Source organism: Xiphophorus couchianus, chromosome 24 (assembly GCF_001444195.1).
Source record: "Xiphophorus couchianus chromosome 24, X_couchianus-1.0, whole genome shotgun sequence".
Classification (NCBI taxonomy): Eukaryota; Metazoa; Chordata; class Actinopteri; order Cyprinodontiformes; family Poeciliidae; genus Xiphophorus; species Xiphophorus couchianus.
In genome coordinates, this window is record NC_040251.1 from 2,147,128 (window position 1) to 2,169,919 (window position 22,792).

At 38.4% G+C, this 22,792-nt stretch overlaps 1 protein-coding gene across 4 annotated transcripts in view; it reads left to right on the forward strand.

The window, feature by feature from the left end:
- LOC114140755 (potassium voltage-gated channel subfamily H member 7-like) overlaps positions 1-22,792 on the forward strand; it is a 67,513-nt gene that overhangs the window by 32,839 nt on the left and 11,882 nt on the right. The window contains exons 5-12 of one of the 4 annotated variants that reach the window (XM_028010958.1): positions 119-139; positions 1,819-1,842; positions 3,367-3,581; positions 9,642-10,067; positions 15,503-15,734; positions 15,815-15,982; positions 16,091-16,290; positions 19,986-20,238. In XM_028010958.1, the coding sequence (XP_027866759.1) occupies positions 119-139; positions 1,819-1,842; positions 3,367-3,581; positions 9,642-10,067; positions 15,503-15,734; positions 15,815-15,982; positions 16,091-16,290; positions 19,986-20,238 (1,539 nt within the window). Of the gene's footprint in view, positions 1-118; positions 140-1,818; positions 1,843-3,366; positions 3,582-9,641; positions 10,068-15,502; positions 15,735-15,814; positions 15,983-16,090; positions 16,292-19,983; positions 20,239-22,792 lie in introns of all 4 variants that reach the window. The other 3 variants (XM_028010959.1, XM_028010960.1, XM_028010961.1) reach the window with 3 other exon arrangements.

A 22,792-nucleotide genomic window follows, 5' to 3' on the forward strand; every position in this document is an offset into this window, starting at 1 on the left:
CTAATATGTGCGCTTCACTCTAATGAACTCTCCATAGGGCTTGATTTCAGGTCTGATGTCACATTTATTCCTGTTTCTTCACTCACCTGCAGTTCCCCTGTCTTTTTCCTCCTCACAGACAATGGTCGCAATATCAAAGGTAACCAACAGCAGCTTGCTGCATCCTGGACTTATGCTTCTTTTGGCACGCCTGTTGGACAAGACATGTATAACGCGCAAAGCCTGCTTCTTTGCATGAATTTCTCCACAGAGGATTTCTGTTGAATGCAAATGCCTTTGTGGATGACTGACAGTGTGTTTGTAAGTTCTCGAAAGACTAGCGCAGCACTAATTGACGTAGTCTGAGTGTACATGACCGGGCTGACCCTCGCCAGTCGCTCGGCGAGGGCTCAGTAAAGAGAACACACACTGACCCGTGCACGCGCATGCATGAAGCAACACTTTCTATTTCTCTCCTGCTTGTTGTCTATTGAAGAAAATCAATGAAGCTTTCCGCAGTGAAACCTCCCACTGTCTTTAACCTCTGTTTTTTTTTCTGTGCACCCTTTGCATCTATGCTGCCACATCTAAATAAATAGAAATCTGGCTGTGTTTCCATTTAAAGTTGATACACCCCCCCACACACACTACACCGTTATTAAAAAAAAATCACAAACACACTTCTTATTCTGGATTCTATAGGACATGCTACTTATTTGCTGCCTATGGCAGTTTATTCATAAACCCTTTTAGAGGTTCAACATTGTGTCACATTATAGCCACAAACTTGAATGCATGTGTTGAGTATTTGTACATGAGAGACAAACACAAAGTAGTGCATAACTGAAGTGAAAGCAAATGGATACATGGTTTCAAATGCTTATACCAAACTGAAAAGTGTCCCATGCATACGCAATCACTTGATTTCAGCTTTGGACGTCAAGACACGTTTTGCCCATTGCTGTTTAAAAAATAGTGAAAGCTCAATCAAATTTGAAGAGTCTCTGAGCAGCAGTTGGATTTATGTTTGTATAAATTCAAACATATGATTATCCTTTAATGTAAACTATGGTAGCCCAGATTATTTGTTTCATCTGGTTATCCTACTGGAAACAAAACCTTATTCATGGTATCAATTTGTTTGCAACATATAAGATGTTTTTCTCCATAACTGGCTAACAGTATTGAATTATATCAGCCTGCATCTAAAATCTCCAACATAAAATAACAAATTCTCCCCTCCAGAGTTAAGTCCAACTCCACATTGTTATCCAGCAGCTCTTATATCTCTCATGCAGACCCGTTGGTAAATAATAAATCGGTCTGCTGTTCCCTTTTCCCTTACATTATGAGTAATATGACTAGATCAAATCTTTTCTAACATTCCTCACTACAAAATAAGTAACAAAAGTAAGCATGATTCGTGCTGATATTGTGTCAGATAAATATCGGTATCGGTCGATATTCAAAGTTGCAATGTCTGTATCGTAGTTGAAGTGAAAAAGTTGAATTGGGATATGAAAACCATGCATCTTACTTGCACTTTATACTTATGCCTACTTTGAACCGTCACTTAGAATCCCATTAAAGTTCAAAACTTCTGGTTGTAGTGTGGCAAAATGTAGATAGATAATCTTTATTTATATTGAAGATTAAGTTATAGAAGTGTACCTGGCAGCATCAGCTCTCTAATCTCATTATCGCAGAATCAACCAAGGTGATTGTCTGATAATAGCACGATGTTGATGTTGTTTACACCCATGACCCTACAGTCCAATCAGCGTCCATAATCCCACTTTCCCCTCTACCTCCTATTTCTTCTCTCCCCTGGTCTGCTAGTATCGCGCTCCTGGATGGCTGGGGGTATGGCTTCAGCTTTATCTTTTAAGTTATTCTTTATGACTGCTGTGATGTACCCTGACTGTGGCATGCATTGAAGCTGCGCATGCAATCTCTCACCCTCAGCTGTCTGTTTCCCCGTCCTTGACTCTCAATCACTTTAACGTTCTTGGTGAAAAGGGAAGCAAAGCAGAGAAGCCTTCTTTTGCTGGCTCACACTACTGAATCAGCAAGTCTGTTTTTTCACTTTCGATCATTCTCATTGGGCCACATGTTGGTGTGCGTGTCTGTATGATGGTGTCATATTCTTGAAGAGTTGTATGCTTTCGTAGGAGGCCAGAAACTTCATGTCTGCTAGGCAGTTCTTTTATTAAATGCTGTAAAATCCTGGAAAGTATAACACACTCAGATAAGGAAGCATTACATAATGGAAGTTTACATAATCTCAACTTTGGCATGGTTGGTCATATTAAGTTTGGCCTTTAATGATTTATTTGGACTGTTTTTGTTGCTTTTTTTCTTGGTGGAAGACTATACAGCATTTAATTTTAATGAATTTTAAAAACAACATGAAGCGTGTAAGTTTGAATGGGTGGATTTGTGTAATCCACATGAGGTCAAATACTTACATATTCACCCAAATCATTTAATGAAGGTTTTCACATTTCTGTTAACTTCTATATCCAGATCTTTCACCCAAAGTATCACAGACGAGCCATTTTATGGACCAGAACTGGGTGATTTTTAGCTTCACTAGTTCGCCTGAAACCCAAAAATCCACCGCACCCTAAATGCTGACACGTCGCCAGGCAACAACACTCTTGAGTGTGAACAGTGTTGCTGAGGGAAGAACAAGACTCAAAATTGGCTATGTTCAATCTCAGTGAGGTGTTTAAAAATGAAGGCAGATTGCACTCACGGTTTAGGAAGCTATTTGAATGTTTTCTATTCTTGGATGTTTATTTATGCTGCTGCAGAACAGAGACTTGGGTGGTGGCTGGAAATTTTGCTCCTTTGTTGTTTTATACTTATAAAGTTTTTGTCGATGTGTGTCAGACTTTGTGTGGTACAACAAGAAGTGACACAGGAAGTCGACTGATTTGAACAGAATCTGTTCAAATAAATCAATAAAAAAACCATAAACCATGAAAACCTTCATGCCCATGACAAGTCTGTGTTAACTTCTGACTGCAAATGTATGTTCAAGCTCCATCAGACAATGACTTGTTTTCAGTGTTGGGTTGCATTCTTTGATTTTTGTCCTGACAGTTTACATTACCTTTTAATGAGGAGCTTTAAGCAGCCTGTTAATTTGAGATGGGTCAGTCAGAGGGTGTAGAGTTTGTATTTCGGTGTCTGTCTGTAATACCAGTGTTGTGTTGTGGTTCCACATACACCAACAGCGAGGACCTCTCCATTCTCACTCCTTGTGTCACGACACAAATGACCCACCCCGGCTGTTTTCTGATGTCCACAGTTCACAATCCTAACAAAAACCTGGGTCACTGTTGATCGGTGCGATCCTCACCCCATTGCTTTCTCTTTCAGGGCCACTCAGCCACATCAAGTCCAGCCTGCTGGGCTCCACCTCCGACTCCAACCTCAATAGGTACAGCACCATTAACAAGATCCCCCTCATCACCCTCAACTTCTCTGAAGCCAACAATGAAAAGAAGTGTCCCTCCCCTCCTTCTTCTGAGAAGACCATCATTGCCCCAAAAGTCAAAGACCGCACGCATAATGTCACAGACAAAGTTACACAGGTAGGGTTATAGATTTTCTGTTTTTAAAACGGGGATACCGTTCCTCTTTATTAAAATCTGTGCTCAGCCAGCAGTAACAATGGAAGTCATGATGATACTACAAGTTTGAAATCTGTTTTTTATGTAAAATTGACTTCTTTTTTTTTTACTTTACATCATTTTATAAAGTTATTCCCTCATCAAAAGTGTAACATTGATTTTTTTCATGCACATTTGGGAAGTCCTTTAATCTCCCATGGCAACCATTCAGCTGTACAAAATGCAATGTAGGACTGAGCACTGCCTTCAAGGACAAAGCTCCTCCTCAGAGCTCCAGTTTGCAAGCTTACAAGCTTCTGCCTTTCAGAGCAGCCCATTCCCGTAACTCCCCCATTAAGCTCCTTCAGACTAGCCAGCAGCAATTGGCAAACAGCTGGTGAAACTGCATTTCTGCTGAGCTAATTATGAGACCTTCTTCTCAATGAAACACTGGTGAAAACATTAACAGAGGAACGATGCTGTGATGACTTCTTGAAGCGGGAGTGATGGAGAAAGCAAGTGTTTCTCAAAAAGACAGAGGTCTAATTTTAAGGCATGAATTTATGAAGTAAAATTTAATCTAAATCATATTTGATATATGCTGCATTTTTATAAGAACTGAAGGTAATATAGTTTCTTAATTGTGATATAAAATGGCATGGAAAACATAACAATGCCCCTTTAAATGACAGAGATGTTGAAATTCACAAGATGACAGAATCTGGCCATGAATTTTCTTTTTTTTTACTTCAGTTACTTACGTAGTAAAGTCAAAGTTAATTAAGTTTGCTTTCTTTTCTGTTTTATATATTAACAAACTGTAAATACTTTTTGCTTCCCTATTTTTAGTAGTTTTTGTCATCGGGATTGTGCTTGGCCAGCAAAAAGTACTGTATAGTTGAAGAAAGTGAGGGTAAAATGCCTCATTTTTACATTTTTTTTTACTAATAAATGTAAAGAATTGTAGCATGACTTGCATTCAGCTTTCTTTTCTCTGATTAGTAAATTAGTAAATAGAGGCCATTAGTCTTCCACTCCACAAGTTTGGCCATTTAAAGGACAAAATGAAAATTATTGTTGAAAAAAAGCCATGAGAAATCCCATTTACAGTTTACCATAAGGAATAGATACATGGAAGAAGCCGGAGTGCGCTGAAGGAAACAAACCAGACTACAGTGGGTAATCTGATGTGGGCAGATTGAATCCACAGTCTCATCTGTCCGCTTTGAGTCTGAGGATACTTAATTGAAACTTAAGGGGGCTAATATGTAAAAACCGCAGAGGTGTCTTTCACTTGCAGTGAAGAAGTTGGGATACTCTTACAGCTGCCAGACAGCATCCACAGCTTCAGGCAGATTTCTAGAGTTACAGTCGGGTACTGAGGTCATCACCTCGGTTCCTGGCAGGATTGAGACCAAACACCAAGTAGACGGGCAGTGTAAAGCGAAGTATTACAAGGTCAGAGCAAACCACAAATTCCATCTCAGTTTTGCATTTTTACCCATCACCAGCGTAACAGATAAAGGACAGAAGAAGTTGACCCCAGTCTGCACTCAGACCGCCTCTGCTAGAGGCTGAAGACAACATCTAGAGGCAACGAGAGGGCAACCCAGTGTATCGTACTGCTCGAGAATTGATTTCAATTGATTTTATGTCAAACTTAAAAAATAATAATTTAAGTTTGATATGTATTTGCATTCCATTCTCCTGATTTATTCCCATATAGAGCCACCTTTTACTTCAATTATCATATTTTCCAGACTATAATTTCCATTGTTTTTCAGGTTGTTACAGTAAAAAGGGTTAAATTCAAATGAATTTATTTGGAAAATGATTGAAAACCATGCATCATATATCCTTTTCTTCAACGTTATGGATTATAATTTGTGTTGGGCTATCATGTGAAATCTCAATAAAATAGATAGAGATTTGAATTTGGACTAGTTCAAGGGTATGTTGATGTCTTTACCAGGCGTTAATGTTTCTGTGTAAGGAGACTTGCCATCAGAGAGACGGTGCTGAGTTTCCATCATCTTGAGTTTAAGTGTATAATCAGTCTCTAGAACCCTTGCTGTGAAGAACACAAAGAGACAGCAGATGTCTTGAAACCAACTCTGGACTCCCGCGTTCATCTGAAGCTACGATCAAGGTTTTGAACAGACATGCTCTCTGCTGGCCTTGGCCGCCTTGCTGATTATCACAGGCAGATGGGGGGTTTACCCAAGAAGCTGGTCAGCAAAGAAAGAAAGCGCCCTCGTAGCACCCCATAATGCTTCCCCACATTTTGAACGTGTCAGTTTGTATGTTTTATGCACACATGAACCTCAGATGCCTACTGCTCTCCAAGTTTAAATTGCTTGGCTTTATCTGAAACTGAATCATTAATGACAAAAGCCACATGATGAAAGATTCAAATCCTAAGAATCATACATTCTTTCTGACAGAAGAGCCCAAATAGACCCAAAGAAGGGGGGGAAATCTGTTGTTCATTTGCATTTTCTTAAGCAAGTGGAAACAGAAGCTTTGCGTTACCCCACAAGAGTTTGAGCATAGCTAAACTAGGTACAATAAATAATTAAGGTGGTATCTTTTATTTAGACACAGATTGGCTACAACACCCTAATCTAGAGCTGTAATTCTGCCAACTGACTGACTCCTCCCAGGCCGAGGGATAATGTCTCCATATATACTGATGGCTAATGGAGTTTTAGAGAATTGTCATGTTGTCTTGAATTTGACTTGAATGATTGTTGATTGGAAGGAATTCAATCATTGGTTTAAGGTACATAAGCTAATGAAACTTGTGACCTTTACCAGACTCTAAATTGTAATTCCTGTTGCTCTCAAGTGTTAGGGTGTTTTCCCATAATGTCAAAATAAGAAGATGGCAGAAATTGTCTTGGAGAAGCAATTTTTGCTACTCATCAACCTGAGAACGTTTATAAGGTAAATTTTAAACAGTTTGAAGACCAACAGATGACTTGCAAGAATAAAATATTGCATACAGACAAACTTCAAAATCACCGTCAAGAGCTTCCTTCCAGACTATTATCATGTTAGTTTCTGATTTTTAAAAAAAAGAACAGATCAAGTTCTCCTCGACTAGAACCACTGCTTTTCTTTTTAAAGAAAGAATAAAATGATGATATAGATTTGCAAAATTGAATCTGAGTGAACAACAAGACATTTGAAGCAATCCTTTACGGTTTAGGATTAAACTAGATATCTTTGGCGAGAATGTGTAGCATCATGCATGAGGAAAACTAAAAGATTGTCAGCCAAAAGACTTTGCAACTGTTTGTGTTGGTGGTGGAGGATTCATGATTTGAGGTGGTTTTTCAGCAACAAGTCTTTGCTGTTGAGGAGTCGATAATTCTAGATTCTTGAGTCAGTTGTCGGATAGCAGATTTTTTTTATGCGAACGGAAGCCATTTTGTATAGAAGACTGAGCATAATATTGTAACATAAACATATTGTAACATAAATTTAAATCCTCAAATTTTATTGGATGCAAAGTTTTTTGGTGGAACATTTTCTGCCATAAGTTGGACTTTTGATTTGAGCACACTTCCTTTTCTTGTCTCCAGGTTTTAGATGGACCACAAAGCACCAAATCAAACTTCTGGTAGCTTCAATTTGACAAAACAATTATCTTACTGGAATTAAAGCAGCAAGTCTGACTCATGAAATTAGCCCTTATGCTGATGATACATTGCTCTTTCTACAAAATGTGGAAACATTTTTGACATTAAAACTTATAAACATGGTAGTATTTACCTTACGTTATTCCAGTGTTAGACCACTAACCAGTGTTTAGTGGTCCAACATTGAAAACATAAAAATAGTCCATAATAAAGCAATAAAATCAGTTACTGCTACTAAGATTGGTCCTACAAACAATGTTGACTACGTCTGGGATTATTTAAGTGATTTTAGTACTTGTGGACAGAGCAAATTATTTGATGATGTCCCCATTTTGTAGCATGAAGGACTTTGAAAACTGTCCTTTCTTTTTCCCTTAGCTGAGATTTTCCTGCAGCTAAACATTGAGTTGGACCACAATCAAAATGGACATTTTACACTCCAACCTTTAATAAAGTGGACGTTTGATGAATAATAGAACACATTCACTTTGTCTGTCCTTTGGTTTCTGATTGATTTCAAAGGTTATTCCATACAGAGGGTAATAGCTTTTGACCCTGTCCAGCGCTCAGGATGGAGAACTTCCTAATGGCCATTTCAGTTAATAACACTTCAGCCGCCTTGGTGCTATACATCATCCCTCCTCCCCATCGACCTTTCTGCCTTTATAATCACTGAGATTATAAAGGTGGCCAGGAATAAGATAAGGAAACATCCGAAGATGATGAATGCCAAATATATTCAGTTTCAATTCCCAGCTTTATCACTCACAGTAACTGTGTCTCTGTCTTTGTGGTCTTCGTATGTCTCTTTGTGATCGTACGTTGGACTTCCATAATTACTACTGAAGGAGTCAATGCCTGAGGATTACTTAGGAAACTTAAATTAATAGCCGTTTCCCCTACTTGAGCAAATTATTACCTCAAACAAAATGAGAATGTCAAGTGAAATTGACTATTTTGATGTTAGAAGCTACAAGGGTAAATATTACAATTACAAAGATGATCATATTGTCTGATAATTACACCTTTGTCTTTCATGCAACCGTCCAGATACAGAGCCTTTCTACCACATCGATACTCCTCGAACTTTCTCGCATTTTGTCACCTGAATGCCTGTTATTGCAATAGTGTGCATTACACCACTACAAAATGGTGCATAACCGTGAAGTGGAAGGGACTTTCAACATTCTGGAGGAAAAAATGCAACAGGATATTTCCTTTATACTCTCCTCCCTTTGACACTTCTGAAGAAAATCAGTGCCTGAAGAAGTCGCCTTATTGATTCTAAACTTAAGTCTGTCCTCCATGGCATGTTGATCATCAGGCGAAAAGTTCAGTTTCATCTAATCAGAACAACGTCTTCCACAAGTTTAATCAAATTAAAGGGAGAATAACAAAAATATAGACTGTTTTTTTAATGTATTGTTTTTGTAAGCAGTTTTTAAGCCATGGATCTTCTCCCTTGTACCTGACAATTATGCTGTACTTTCCCATAAAACCGCAATCAAATATGTTGATGTTTGCTGTTATAAAAAGGTTAACCTTGTAAGACCCACTGTTGTGTTATACTACATCTCTACTTCAAACAAAATAATATACAAATGCTGTCTTTTCTTCAGTTTTTTAATCCATTCTTGGAGATTGAACCCTAGAGTTCAGTCATAAAATATTGGATAGAAAAGTTCGTCCCACAGGGTCATAAACTGCCACAACTTGAAAAAACCTTGAACAGCCTCTGTGACTCAGTGTACCAGTTTATTAAAAAAGTAAAATATCTTTTCATAGTTTTGGATGATCATTAAAACATCTAGAACATTTGTACATATGTCATTTTTATACATGTTTTTGCAAACTGATTTTTAGGTTTTATGGAAAAAATCAGAAAACATATTTTGATATCCAAGGTACATCTACATGGTGGAACTTTTTAAAAATGTTTTTCTATGACCGAGTTAGGTTGAAATGGTATAAGTACTTTTGCTAGTCAATGCAAAGGTTTCACACAGCTGGAAACTGAAAGATATGTGATGCTTATATAAAAGTTCCTCAGAAGCAGCTGGATCAGGAATGGCTTATTCTGTCTGTCTAATATGTTAACATTTCAGCTGCAGCCTCCTCACTCGTAGCATTTTTTTATGTTTTGCTTAACAGATTATTTATATAAGCGACATCATGCCTAGAATATTTTTCTTGCCAGATAATTTTTAATTTGCATTTATACTGCACCGTGAGCTTCCTCATGAAGAAATGTCTTAACCTTTTATTTTTCTGTCCAAACTCTTGCAGTTACTTGTCAGCCATTTTTATTTTTTGTTATATTAGTGGAAACTCTGGTGCAAATGATTTACTCTAATAAGAAATCATTGCAGCAAATTGATAAATGATTGTTTCTCCTCAGGTTCTGTCTCTGGGTGCAGATGTGCTGCCTGAGTATAAGCTCCAGACTCCACGCATAGACAAATGGACCATCCTCCATTACAGCCCCTTCAAAGCAGTGTGGGACTGGCTCATCCTGCTGCTGGTCATCTACACCGCCATTTTCACCCCCTACTCTGCTGCCTTTCTCCTCAATGACCTGGAGGAGCAGAAACGACGGGTGTGCGGCTACTCCTGTTCTCCGCTGAACGTGGTCGATCTCATAGTGGACATTATGTTCATCGTGGACATTCTAATAAACTTCAGAACCACTTATGTCAACGCCAACGAGGAAGTGGTGAGCCATCCGGCCAAGATCGCCATCCATTACTTTAAAGGCTGGTTCCTCATAGACATGGTAGCGGCCATCCCATTCGACCTGCTCATCTTTGGCTCAGGATCGGATGAGGTGAGAGCAGAGAGAGGCTGGTTAGTAAACAACCAGAGATTACGCTGATTTTCTTTTGGGGGGTTTTTCGCTACATTTTTACAGCAATTTTCTCAACCACAGTTCTTATGACCTTTACTGAGTTGATGTATCTATTAATGATAGCACAACCCACATTAACAGATGTTACAAACACAGCAGGACTGAAACGATTAATGGGATTGATCGTGATGAATCGATTAATTAAGAAAAGTAAACTAATTTATCGATCGATTAATTGTTAACCGGATTATACAGGCTCACAAAAGGCATTGAAAAGGGAGTCCACATTAACCTTTGGCCTAAACCGACGACCAAATGTTTCTACGTCTCCTGCATGTATCCTGGTTCGTGAGCCGTTCGTTGTAACATCGATAGCTCTGAGCTGTAATCTTAAGCAGTTAGCCTCCTAAATCAATCTGACACTCAGCTGTCAAATCTGCTTCCCTCTGATATTTTTCAAGAGTCAGACAGCAGAGCCTCAAAGAAATCAGTTAAAAGGTTTCTGTCTTCTGCTGGCAACTCTGCAGTAGAGAAACTATTCTGCTCATGAACGTCTGAGGGGGATGAGTTAGCAAATTATCTGACTGTCAGAGAGCAATTAAGAGTGTTAAGGTTCTGGCATATCAACTGGAAAAGGCATGAATTCATTGTTCTGAGCCACTTAACCTGAAAATTATATCAGCATTTCACTTAATTTACCTCAATATTGTATTCTTAATAGTAATTAGAAATACAATATTGTATTATTAATATTTATTAGTAATAGAATATTAATAACAGAGATAAAATAATCCTTTATTGGTCCCACAAGTGTAAAATTTAAGCTGTGATGGCAAAAGATGGACAGAACAGTAACAGAAATGAGAAACAGAATTTTAAAAAATTAATTTGATTGACATATTTAACTGATTATATATATATTTTAGGCAAGAACACTTTAGACACACTAATCATTCATTTTAGCCTTAGCTATGTCTTTACAGATAATGTCATTAATGTTTTTACATTACTATCTTTCTAAAAAATAAAAAAAAACAATAAAAAGACACCTTTTTATGCCACAAACAATATCAAAAGTTGTGATAAAATCCTAAGTTACTCAAAGCTTTTCTGTTTTTCTAAATTAGAAAAATAGAATTCATATGAGAGGAACTTCTCTGTTTTGACAGTCAAAGACCAGCCCAGGACACGATGTTTTGACTAGGCCTGTGGAAGTTGCCCAACAAAAAGTGGTCAAAGTAGATTTAAGACAACATAAGATTCAGTTTTAACTGATGTGATGTTCAGTGTTGCGGCTAACTTTCTTAGCTAATTAGCCATGGAAGTATTTTTTAACCACATAAAGAATCCCACAGTGTTATCTTGTAGAAAAACACATGAACCTTAAACTGCTTTGATAAGAGTATGTTTTTTAATCTCTTGCTCATATTTTCAAGTCAAGGCAAAAATAAGGCGCTTAATTAAGATGCCAGATTCTCCTGCACGTATTTTGGCTCACCCTCAAGCACAGAACGCATTGCGATTGCTGCTTGTAGAACAAAATGTCAACCATTTGATTCTCGGTCATAATTTGCAGTTAGCTATGTGATCCTTGGCGGGAGTCCATAGCTAGGGGGCCGGAGTGAGTGAAAGGTGTTGGAAAAAAACCCGACAACTGGCATGATGCTGCTGAATGACTTGGGGAGTGACAGAATGTGTGTTCCCGTTGTGTTCTGAGCGCACTGTCAAAATGCAGAGAATGACAAGACGGGATGTATTTTTAGCTCCTCCAATCACCAGCAGGAGCTAAAAATAGCACATCCATGAAGATGTTGCTTTTCAGCTTTTTATATAGCAGCCTGAAATATATTTAGACATTTTAAGCACCTTTTGTTGCCTGGAAACAACACGTGACATGTGACTCGTGTGTTTTTGGTTTTATTGCTCAGCTATGACAGGATAATTTTGAAGCGTCTTCTAACTTTGATGGTCTAAAAAAGACTTTTATCATTGCAGGCTGGCAGATTGGAAAATAAATTTTATGGTGATAAATTTCCCTACAGGACTCACCGGCATCCGTCCCTTATTTCCCTATCAATGCCACCTCCTGATCCATTGTCATGTTTTCAATATAAACAGATTCATTTGTATAGACGGTGTCTTCTCTGTACCTTCTCTGAATAAGCAGAAACCTAAAATGACTGAAAAACTAAAGCTAATCATTGATTTGTGAAAACATCAGACTTCACTGACTAACTTTAACATTACAACCTCTTTACTGTAAGTATTTTTGACAAGTCACTCTATAGACAATGTGAACATCACTGCATAGCATGAGACAGGAAGCCTCTAAGTAGAACATGATCGGACTTTATGTGAAAGGTCATCATATCCAACTGTGGATCAAAGTAGTTATTATATATTTTATTGGCAGATCAGGTTGCTTCCTCTCTACCTTTAGAAATTGAGAGGAAACAAAATTATGCTAGCTCCCTGAGAGCGATATGCTCTGTTGGGGTACGATGGTTTTATAATGCCTCTGAGATAAGATGATGCTTGGTCATTAAGAGCATTACACCAGTCTAATTTCCATTCAGGGTGTTACAGAGGAAGCAGCATTATAAAAGTTAAAATAACAAAGTGAAACCGGATGTCAGGGAGATGATCAGGTAACTAAACTGATGTCATTTTGCAAGATGCTGCCACCACAATGCTTGACGATTTGAATGCTCAACTCAGAGTCACACCAGTCATTTTTAACGCTGGTAGACAGAAACCACAAGCTTCAGTCAATCTTGACAAACAAGAAGTCAATAAACCTTGGTTTTCAAATATTTGTACTCCATTTTCTCCTATTCTAATTAGATTTGGTCTTAAATCCTACTTGTTTTTCAGCTACCACACTCGCAGGTTCTCAGCCAACACTCTGCATGTAGTGGATGCGCGCCGTGTCTTCTGTCCAGGTCACTCCGTCAGCTGCGCTACACCTAAGGCGGTGCATGCTCACAGATAATGTGCACTAGATAATTTAGGCCTCATCTGTTTCTATATGACTCATTCGCTGCTCAGTGAGTTGTCAGCACCAAGGGCAGATTCTGCTGGCAGAATGCGATGCAGTGGATGACAGAGGGGATTTCTGGGTGAGATTGGTCGGATGCAGGTCCTGTAATGGACCCATCAGAAAAAACACTCCATTGCTCATAACGAACAGAAATTCAACCATCCATTTATAATACTGGCCACTTTAATCTTTTGCAATAATCTGTCATATTTACTCTTGCATGCGCATGAAGTGTAATTAAACAAGCATAGATGTGAAGAAGCCCTGCTACTGTCGGAGACGGTGGATTACTGATTTCCCCCAGGCTATTAGTGTAATTGTCAGGCGTGATAAGGAGTGGTAGAACAATTAGCTTTCTTTCTTTTTGTGTTTGCAACTGCATGACACTAATGGATTGGGACGAGTGTCATAACTGTACTGTATGCCCTCCCTCCCAACCTACTCCACTTTGTTCACATTATCTGTTATTTAACCAGGCTTAGATATTCTGAAGCATGAGATTACAGAGCAGGACATCCACAAACAGAAATGCTGCAATAAAGGCAAGCAATTCCCATCTATCTCCTCTCACTTTGCAAAAGTGCACACATTCCTTTAATTTTGTCACATTACAACCACAATCGTAAAGGTATTTTATTGGATTTTTAAAATAAATATTTAGTGCCATTAGTGTCCTTTTTTTGAGTCAAAGCCCACAATTAGAAAAATTGATATACTTCAAAGAAATGCCTTCAAATGTTCAGAGACTTGTTGGTGTTGTAGGAGAGATATCAAGGCTGTACACTGTTTACAAAAAGACAACGAAAAGTTATAAAGATGGAAATCTGTCTGTAGATAACATGTTAGTGCCTTGTGCAGCTGAATTTTGATTAACCACTTTGAAATTGTAAAATGGCCACACTACTAAGAAGCAATAATAAAACATCAGGTAATATAACACTAGCAACTGGATTTTGAAAAATCAAACATAAAGAAAGACACATTAGGATAAGTTTATCTGTAGTGGACATCTCAAGTCTAAATATTTACGGTCAGTTTGATGTGATAATAGATCCAAAGTATATAATTTAGTGCAATGTGACCCGGCATGTTCACCCACCCAACCACATAGGTTCTGTAGAAAGGAAATCCTAGCAAATATGAAGATACATCAGAGGTACATCTAAAAAATTATATTCTGAAAAGGTTCAATAGTTTTTCTCACTAATTTCAAAAAAGTTAAACTTGTATAGATCTGTTACACATAGAGTGAAATATTTCAGGCCTTTCTTATCATTTGAATGATTATGCACGTCTGTCAAGTCAGCAGTCTTCTCCCTATGCAGGCCATAATATGGCCATTATGTAACATTTATAAATAAAATTCATGCAAAAAGAGGACCAACCAAATATTGAGTGAATAGAAATGAGCAGAAACCTGACATTTCTGTGCAATATATCCCTTTTTTGTTGAACTTATGTAATATTCAAATTTTCTGAGACACTAAAATGTAGAGTTTTCATTATCTATAAGTAATAATCATTAAAATTATAAGAAATAATAGAACAGAATATTTTTCTGTGTGAAGGATCTATATAATGAGTTCTACTTTATGAAGTGAGTTCCAAAAAATATTTTACTATTTTCTTGTATTCTATTTTTAGATGTACCCCTGTTTACATCTGGGCTACTTAAAGACCATGACGGTTTGTTAAATCATTCTGAAATATAAAATGCTATGAATGCTATATGCTATAATACATCAGCTATACAGCAACTGAAGACACTCGGTGACTCACGATCTCATGAAGAGGACACTCAGGGTTGTCCATAATTTACTTGATTTTATGAAGAGTTGTTCTTTGCACCATTGTCTCCTGTGGTTCATGCTGCTCCACCTCCTTTTATTTTCCCTCTCCTATTTAAATTTCTGTCTGCTTGTATAGTCAAGAAACCTTGGGATATTGATGTTGGTTCCTGTCCGATAGCCAAACATATAATACTGCTTTCCTGATATTCTGTGATCTGATAGGGCTCGGAGTTCATCCAAATTGCTAGCCAGCTATCTCACGTTGCCCATTATGATTGATGGAAGAGATGGTTTAAGCTTCCTTCGTCTCTCTCAACTCATCTGGGATTTGTGGCTACAGTTGAGATATTATTTCAGCTTTTGCGATGTTAATCAGCTGCTTCTGGTTGCAGATCACCTTATTCGCTATGGGCTCACGTCATAGCCAAAAGTAAAAATGTAGCATCAGCAAAATTTCTTCTAGTTGCACAGCAAACTAGGGTGTGTAAAGGAATTGAGACAATACAACCACACAATAAAAGGGAAAACATCAACTTTTTGATAATTTTTCCATGTCTGAGACTCTTTTGTTTTGTTTTTTCTAGACCACCACTCTGATCGGCCTGCTAAAGACGGCCCGTTTGCTACGCCTGGTGCGAGTTGCTCGTAAGCTGGACCGCTACTCAGAGTACGGTGCCGCTGTTCTTATGCTGCTCATGTGTATATTTGCCCTAATCGCCCACTGGTTGGCCTGCATCTGGTATGCAATTGGCAACGTGGAAAAGCCTTACCTGGAGCATAAGATCGGCTGGCTGGACAATCTTGGCGTGTCAATAGGTACTTTCTGGTAATACAACCTTCACCACACAGTTAAAATGCACAATCTAATAAAAAATCTCCACATTATTCCCCTTAAGGAAAGAAATATAACTACAGTGACCCCAGCTCAGGCCCTTCCATCAAAGATAAGTACGTCACAGCTCTTTACTTCACCTTCAGTAGTTTGACCAGTGTGGGCTTTGGGAACGTCTCCCCCAATACCAACTCTGAGAAGATCTTTTCCATCTGTGTCATGCTCATTGGATGTAAGTTACCATGCTTCTCCCTAAAGTTTCATTTATTCACTTAAGTATTCAACCCTCAGTGTATGCACCTGCCGGTATTTATCACTGAACTTTGGGTTTGTTTGCCAGCTCTAATGTATGCCAGCATCTTTGGGAATGTGTCTGCCATCATCCAGAGGTTGTACTCTGGCACGGCCCGGTATCACCTCCAAATGCTACGAGTCAAAGAGTTCATCCGCTTCCATCAGATCCCCAACCCGCTCAGACAGAGGCTGGAGGAGTATTTCCAACACGCGTGGACATACACCAATGGCATCGACATGAATATGGTAGGAGTTGGAGTGTTTTGGTTTATTATGTTTAGTACAAAGAGAAGTACAAAGAGTTTGTTTTTGCTTCCCATTGTTCCTTCTCTCTCTCCTCCAGTTTCATTTGTGAGTTGGATGTTTTGAACCCAATTTTTGCTGAATGTCAACTAGCCTGTCCTGAACAGTGCTCTTACCAAATCAGTGTGATGCTCCCTTGCTATGTCATTGGCATAGTATAATGTTTTCATTTGTTATACCACTCAATGTTCAGTCATAGCCACAGTTGAAACAAAACTTTGGATGCAGGCAGTAACTCGGCTTTACTTATCATGATGATGCTCACGGTACTTATACAAGTTTGTTTTTTCCATGTCTGCCATGTCAAATGGATTGACCCCACCACTCTGGTAAGAGCAGGAGGTACATGTGCTAACTCACCTCATGTTTTTCTCTGTCCTTCAGTAGTAGATCTTCTGTGTATCACAGTTGTAGTGGAATGCTTCGAGTATTTTTGTATTTTTTTTAATGTTTAATTTGTTGTATTTTTCATTGTTGCCCCAGATATGCACGTTACTAAAAGTCATATTTTTGTCACTTCAGTCACATAACCAAAGGTGTCTTTCGACTATAAATACCCTGGCAAGAATTTCTGCATTTTTCAAGGAACCAAACAGCTTACCAGGCTGGTAGTTTTTCTGATGAAATGGTCCTTGTAAGTAGGCGGGGCTTGTGATGTTACCCTAAACCAGGGGTGGGCAACTCCAGGCCTCGAGGGCCGGTCTCCTGCAACTTTTAGATGTATCTTTACTTCAACACACCTGAGTCAAATAATGAGGTCATTAACAGGACTCTGGAGAACTTGACTGCATTTAGGAGGTGATTCAGCTGTTGGATTCAGGTGTGTTGGACCAGGGAGACATCTAAGAGTTGCAGGACACCTGCCCTCGAGGACCAGGATTGTCTACCCCTGCATCAGCCTGTATTTGAAATCTCCGACATAAGCACGCCGTTAGAAGTCCTCCACTCCAGGTTTTAGTCCGCTCCAGCTTTTTTAACCAGCAGTGCTTGTGTTCTCCATGCAGACCCGTTGATTAATAATAAATGGGTCTGTTGTTCCCAAACATATTCTGCTCTGAGTAATATCACTTGATGAAGCCTTTTCTAACATTTCACACTACAAAATAAGTAATAAGAGTATATATGATTTATGCCAGTATATATGATTTGTATCAGCTGATGCTCAAAGCTGCAATAGTAGTATTGGATCGGGACACCGATAATTTATAGTAATTTTTAATGTTTAACTAAGACAAAATTTAATGGCTGCAGGAATAAATTAGTCGGTGATCAAAGCTATATTTTAAGGTTTTAAATTATATAATAGTATATAATGTTTTATCTGCATATTTTGAGATGCAGATAAAATCATCTCAACCCGCTTAGGATTAGATATTAATAAGAGTTTAAGTGTGTCAGAGTCAGTCTTTACATGGAGACGCACATTTTTCTGCTTAATTTGTTAAGGATCAAAAGTTAATATCTGTAAAATTAATTGGAAATCTATTTTCTACAAAGTTAGCAGTGATTTCACACATGCTATAGGTTGTAGCTGGTGAGCTTTTGATTATAGTTCCACGGCTGTAAAACATTGTTGTTGTTATTTGTGTTATAACTAGTTATCCTTTTCATAAACATCTGTTATCTACATTTAATTATGTTTTAGTTTAATCCATTATTGGTGTTACTGAAAAGGTGATCCATCTTTTCAGATGGTTAGAGCTGCAGGTTTTAAGTAGTTCTGAGAGAGAGAGGTTCTGGGTAGGAAATAGTCGAAACACAGCTTACACTGTAAATTCACTGTTTAGAACATCTACTTAATGCATGTCTTTGTTTAAAAAAACAAAACAAAACACCCATGACAGTAATTGTCTTAAATAGGCCAACTAATAAGTCTATCACTGATAGGCTTGCATGTGGCCTGAAGGAGGTGCTTTCTGCATGAAGTCTGTGTATCCATACACAACCCCATGATATTCATTGGATATCAGAGACGGAGTGAGTCATGCCTAGAAGAGTGGGCACTGCGTCGCCTTCCACTGCCAGGTTTCCCTCCCACTGTGGGACACTTGGCTGTAGACGCTGTGGTGGCACCTGCGTTTGCCAAATGTTCAGTCTTTCTTTTTCAAATCCAAAGCTATTTTTTTAAATACATATTTTTTGGTAAGGAACAACAAAAGGTTTGTTAGAGCCAGAAAATCAGTTCAGACAACATTTCTTTTGCGCTACTCGTCTTACCGGCACATTGAATTTCAGATGTGAAAACAACAGAGAGAAGAATTGTGTTTACTCATTTGAACCGTCACTTACGTGTCCCCAAGAAGTTTTTTTTCTTTGCCTTCCAGTGTCTGATCACATGGTGCTTATTTACAGTCAGCTCAAGCTGTCCGAGGCATATCAGTTGTTTTGTGTTCTCTGTAGTTTTGTCTTTAAATGGTAAGTGTACTATAAGTTACTGACTTTCAGTAATCCATGTAAAAAGTAAAAGCAAAAAAATATATATTATTTAAACTAAAGCTGCTGTATTTACAGGCTAACCTCCTAAGAAGAGTTTTTAAGAAGATTTGTGATTTTTTTAATACTCTTTGAACCTGTTCTAATTTTATTACATTGCAGACACAAATATATTGTTTGGATTTTTGTGCTACACCAACACAAAGTAAGTACTTTGTAGAACTACATCTACCAGCTTTTTGGGACTGACTCTAGAGACTAAAATGATATGTTTTTAGAAATAAATGGCAAGATTGTACTGTATTCTACAGCAGCATATCAGTGCCATTGTAGACTGTTTTGTAGTTTGTTTGTTTTTTAAGAGTAATTTTCCACCAAAACAAACAGGAATTTTGATATTAATATCAGAAATTTTATGAAAGAAATGTGGAAATTTCTGAATTTGAAAAGTCTCTGATTTTGGTATTAATCCCAGGAATTTTTGAGAAGTTTGAAAAGTCAAAAAATATAGGTCTGTGGGAATTTTCTGAGTTTCAAAAGTAGAAAATGTTCAACTTTTCAAACTTCGAAATGTCCTTGTCTTTTCTTGAAAATTTCAGAGATCTTTGATGAAAATGTATTAATTATTTTTTTTTATCTACAGTGGTCCTGATATGCCGTTGTAGTATTCTTTTGTCAGGCCTGACCAGAATCTTACATATTTACATTTGAGAAGATAATAAGTAAACAAAAAGAAACAAGTTCACTTCACATTTATTCATTGCCTTGTCGCATAAAATCCATTGTAAATACACTATGTTTGGGTGTGCAATTTGATAAAATATGGAGAAGTTCAAATGTTAGTTTTTTTCATGTACATGTTAAGATTTAACTTTCAAATAGAGAACATTATTCTGTCTGTGCTCCTAATTTCTGCTGTCATTTAGATGAATCTATGAATGTTCTGTCTTGTCCGCTCTAAAGTTCTCTAAAAACTCTGAAGGAGCTTTTGTTGTTTTGTTTAGTTTTTTGGGTTTTTTTTAATTGTGCGGTTTAGGTTTTGAGAAGAAGGGAAAAACATGTGGCAACTGTAACACATTTCTCTGGAAAAACCTTTCAAATTGACACGCAAACATCAACCTGAACAAAAATCACACAAGAAAGTCGCAGTTTGAAAACACTTCCACAGCGATTCACACGTTCTTTGACCTTTAACTCCTTCCCAGGTGCTGAAGGGCTTCCCAGAGTGTCTGCAGGCGGATATTTGCCTCCACCTGAACAAGAGCCTCCTCCAGGGGTGCAAGGCGTTCCGCGGGGCCACCAAGGGCTGCCTCCGCGCCCTGGCCATGAGGTTTAAGACCACCCACGCGCCTCCCGGAGACACGCTGGTCCACAGTGGAGACGTGCTCACGGCGCTCTACTTTGTGTCACGCGGCTCCATCGAGATCCTGAAAGATGACATTGTGGTGGCCATTCTAGGTGAGTTGCTGCTTTATCTTTAAACCCCAGCAGCTCTTTTTAATGACGAACAGTCAGTGATGTATGACAGAGTATCAGTGCCTCTGTCTGATTTCAGAATTTCACAAATGGAAAACGTTTGACTTTTGGAAATTTTCTGTTTTAAAAGTCAACAATTGTAGTTTTTTTCCTCCATTGTTTAATTTTATGTCTATTCAAAACACAAAAATTACTCTTTAAAATAAGTAATCAGTAAAGTAACTGGATTGTTTTCTTGAAGAAGTAACTAGTAACTAATTACTAGTTCCACGTAACTTGAAAAAACACCAATAGCATTTCATATCTTCAATAAACCAACTGCTCAGTTTGTTTTGAGTATTTTTCTGGGCTTTGTGTATGTTTGGTGTATAATTGTGAAAGAAAGGGAAATAAATACACAATTTACAAAATCTTTTCCAAAAAACTGTAAAGTTGTGCACCAATAAATCAAATCCTGTACAACCCGTTACCTATACAGCTTACCTAATTCGCCATTTCTCTGCTTCTTCCCATCGTGATGACTCTGCATTAGTTCTAAAGTGTGGTTGCTGCAACTGAATCGTTGGTTATAGTGGCATCACCCACACAGACAGACTCATAATTCAAAAATTAAAGTAGAAATGCACATGGTTTTTAATTAGCTTTGTTGATGAGTCACTGTGACACATCAAAAGAAGCACAAATTGACGGTCCCATCAGTGCAGGCTGCTTAGCTTTGAACTCCCTTCTTTTTAGTACTAAGTGCAGATGGCTATGTTGCACTGCGATATGACTGGGTTCGCTGCTGTTTTGTGTAAAGTTTCCCAAGATTAAGTGAACAGAAAAGAGAGGGGGCGGATACATAATGGAATGAAAGTAACAGGAAATTCAGTGTGTTTGCTAATGGAGGAAAAAAAAAGAGCCAGGCTGCAGATAGAGACGGACAAAAATAGAAGGTAGGATGAAGAAGAAATGATGATGAAAGTAAAATGACAGAAGATAAAAGGGTTAGAGAGATTTTTTTATGTGTGTGTGAGATTGTCTCTGTGTTGGGATGCCAAGCATGACCACAGCTGCAGCCGAAGCATAAATTGCTATTGACATCTTCCAGATATAATTAGAGCATTTTTCATATGCTCTCCTTTCCCCTCATCCCATAAAACCAGCAGGTGTATTCCACTTTACGAGTTTTCTCTCCTCACAACGTTGTCCCAGTTTGAAGCTGTAATGAAATGTCTCCAGTACCCAAACTGGTTTTCTAATTCGGTTTCCACTACCAAAGTGCAAGCATAGAAAAAACGTTTTCAGATACTAAAACTAGCAATATTCTCGAGTCACCATGTTAGCACTATAACAAACACAGATCAATAAGCTGAATAAAGTCTGATTACCATCAATGTTTGTATTAAAATGTCATGAAGTTCTCAATATTTACTAGCGTTGAATAGATCTGCTTTGTTGTTGCGCAACACCCCCCCCCCTCCTTTCTGTCTCTACTCTCTCACTCTCGTACTTCCTCTTCTGAGAGGGGAGATGTGCTACCAGCTCTCCTTCTAACGGGTTAATTGAGTTTCCTAAATCTGCTGGGATTTACCCTGTCCAGAACTGAAGTAAACTCTGTTTAAGCTGGTTTCGAGAAACGATTCGCCTGGTTATCTGACGGCCTACATCCAGGTGTCCCACCCTTCTTCCCCCTGTGAATTAGCCAGACTGAGCAGCCTACAGCCAACTAGTTTCACAGAACACACCTGTTAACGGTCGCTCGTTCTCTATTTTACAACTTGCATTTGTTATTGAACCAGGTAGGTTTTAGTAACTCGGGCGAGTCCCAAGGATGATGTTTTACATTTGGGCTACCAGCAACCTAAAAACATTTTCCACTTTTTCCTCTCCAGAATCAAACATCACAGCTATTTTACAACCATCAAAGAACTTTAAGGTGACTCATTAACTGAATGTCCACAACATCTTTAGATTTTCTTTATGCTAAATATTTTATTAGTAAGGCATTTTTGCAAGGGTCAGTACAGCTTAATTCAGTAGCAGAAATAATCAAATAAGTAAAATCAGTCATCTAGTCTATCTTTCCCTACTGCTGATACTGAGAACTAAAAAAGGGAACCTTTGAGAGAGACGGACGGAGTTTGGTGTTTCGAACCCCAGACCTGGCTTGATGATGAAGAAGGTGCTGCAGCAGGAGGAGGAAGTTGATCGATGAAGGCAGGGATCTCTGTAGGTCCGATGAACTTCTTCTCCGCATGGATGCTGAGGTCACACAGGACTTGGTGCTGGCAGGAAAAAAGGCACCAGTTCTTCTTCCTTGTCTTTGCCTTTGTCTTCATCTTTGTCTTTGGGGTCAGAACCCAGCCGATGAGAGAAGTGCGATTCGAAGCCACAGATTGTGGGCCAGACGGGTTGGTCTCCATGAGCAGGACAGTCTTCGTCTCTGTGGCCCCGGCTCTTCTTCAGCTGCAGAGTTCTTTGTCCATCTCGATCTTGGCTCGAAGCTGCCCGGAGGATCCAACAAAAGGTTCCTCTTTTGCACCCACCTTTTATA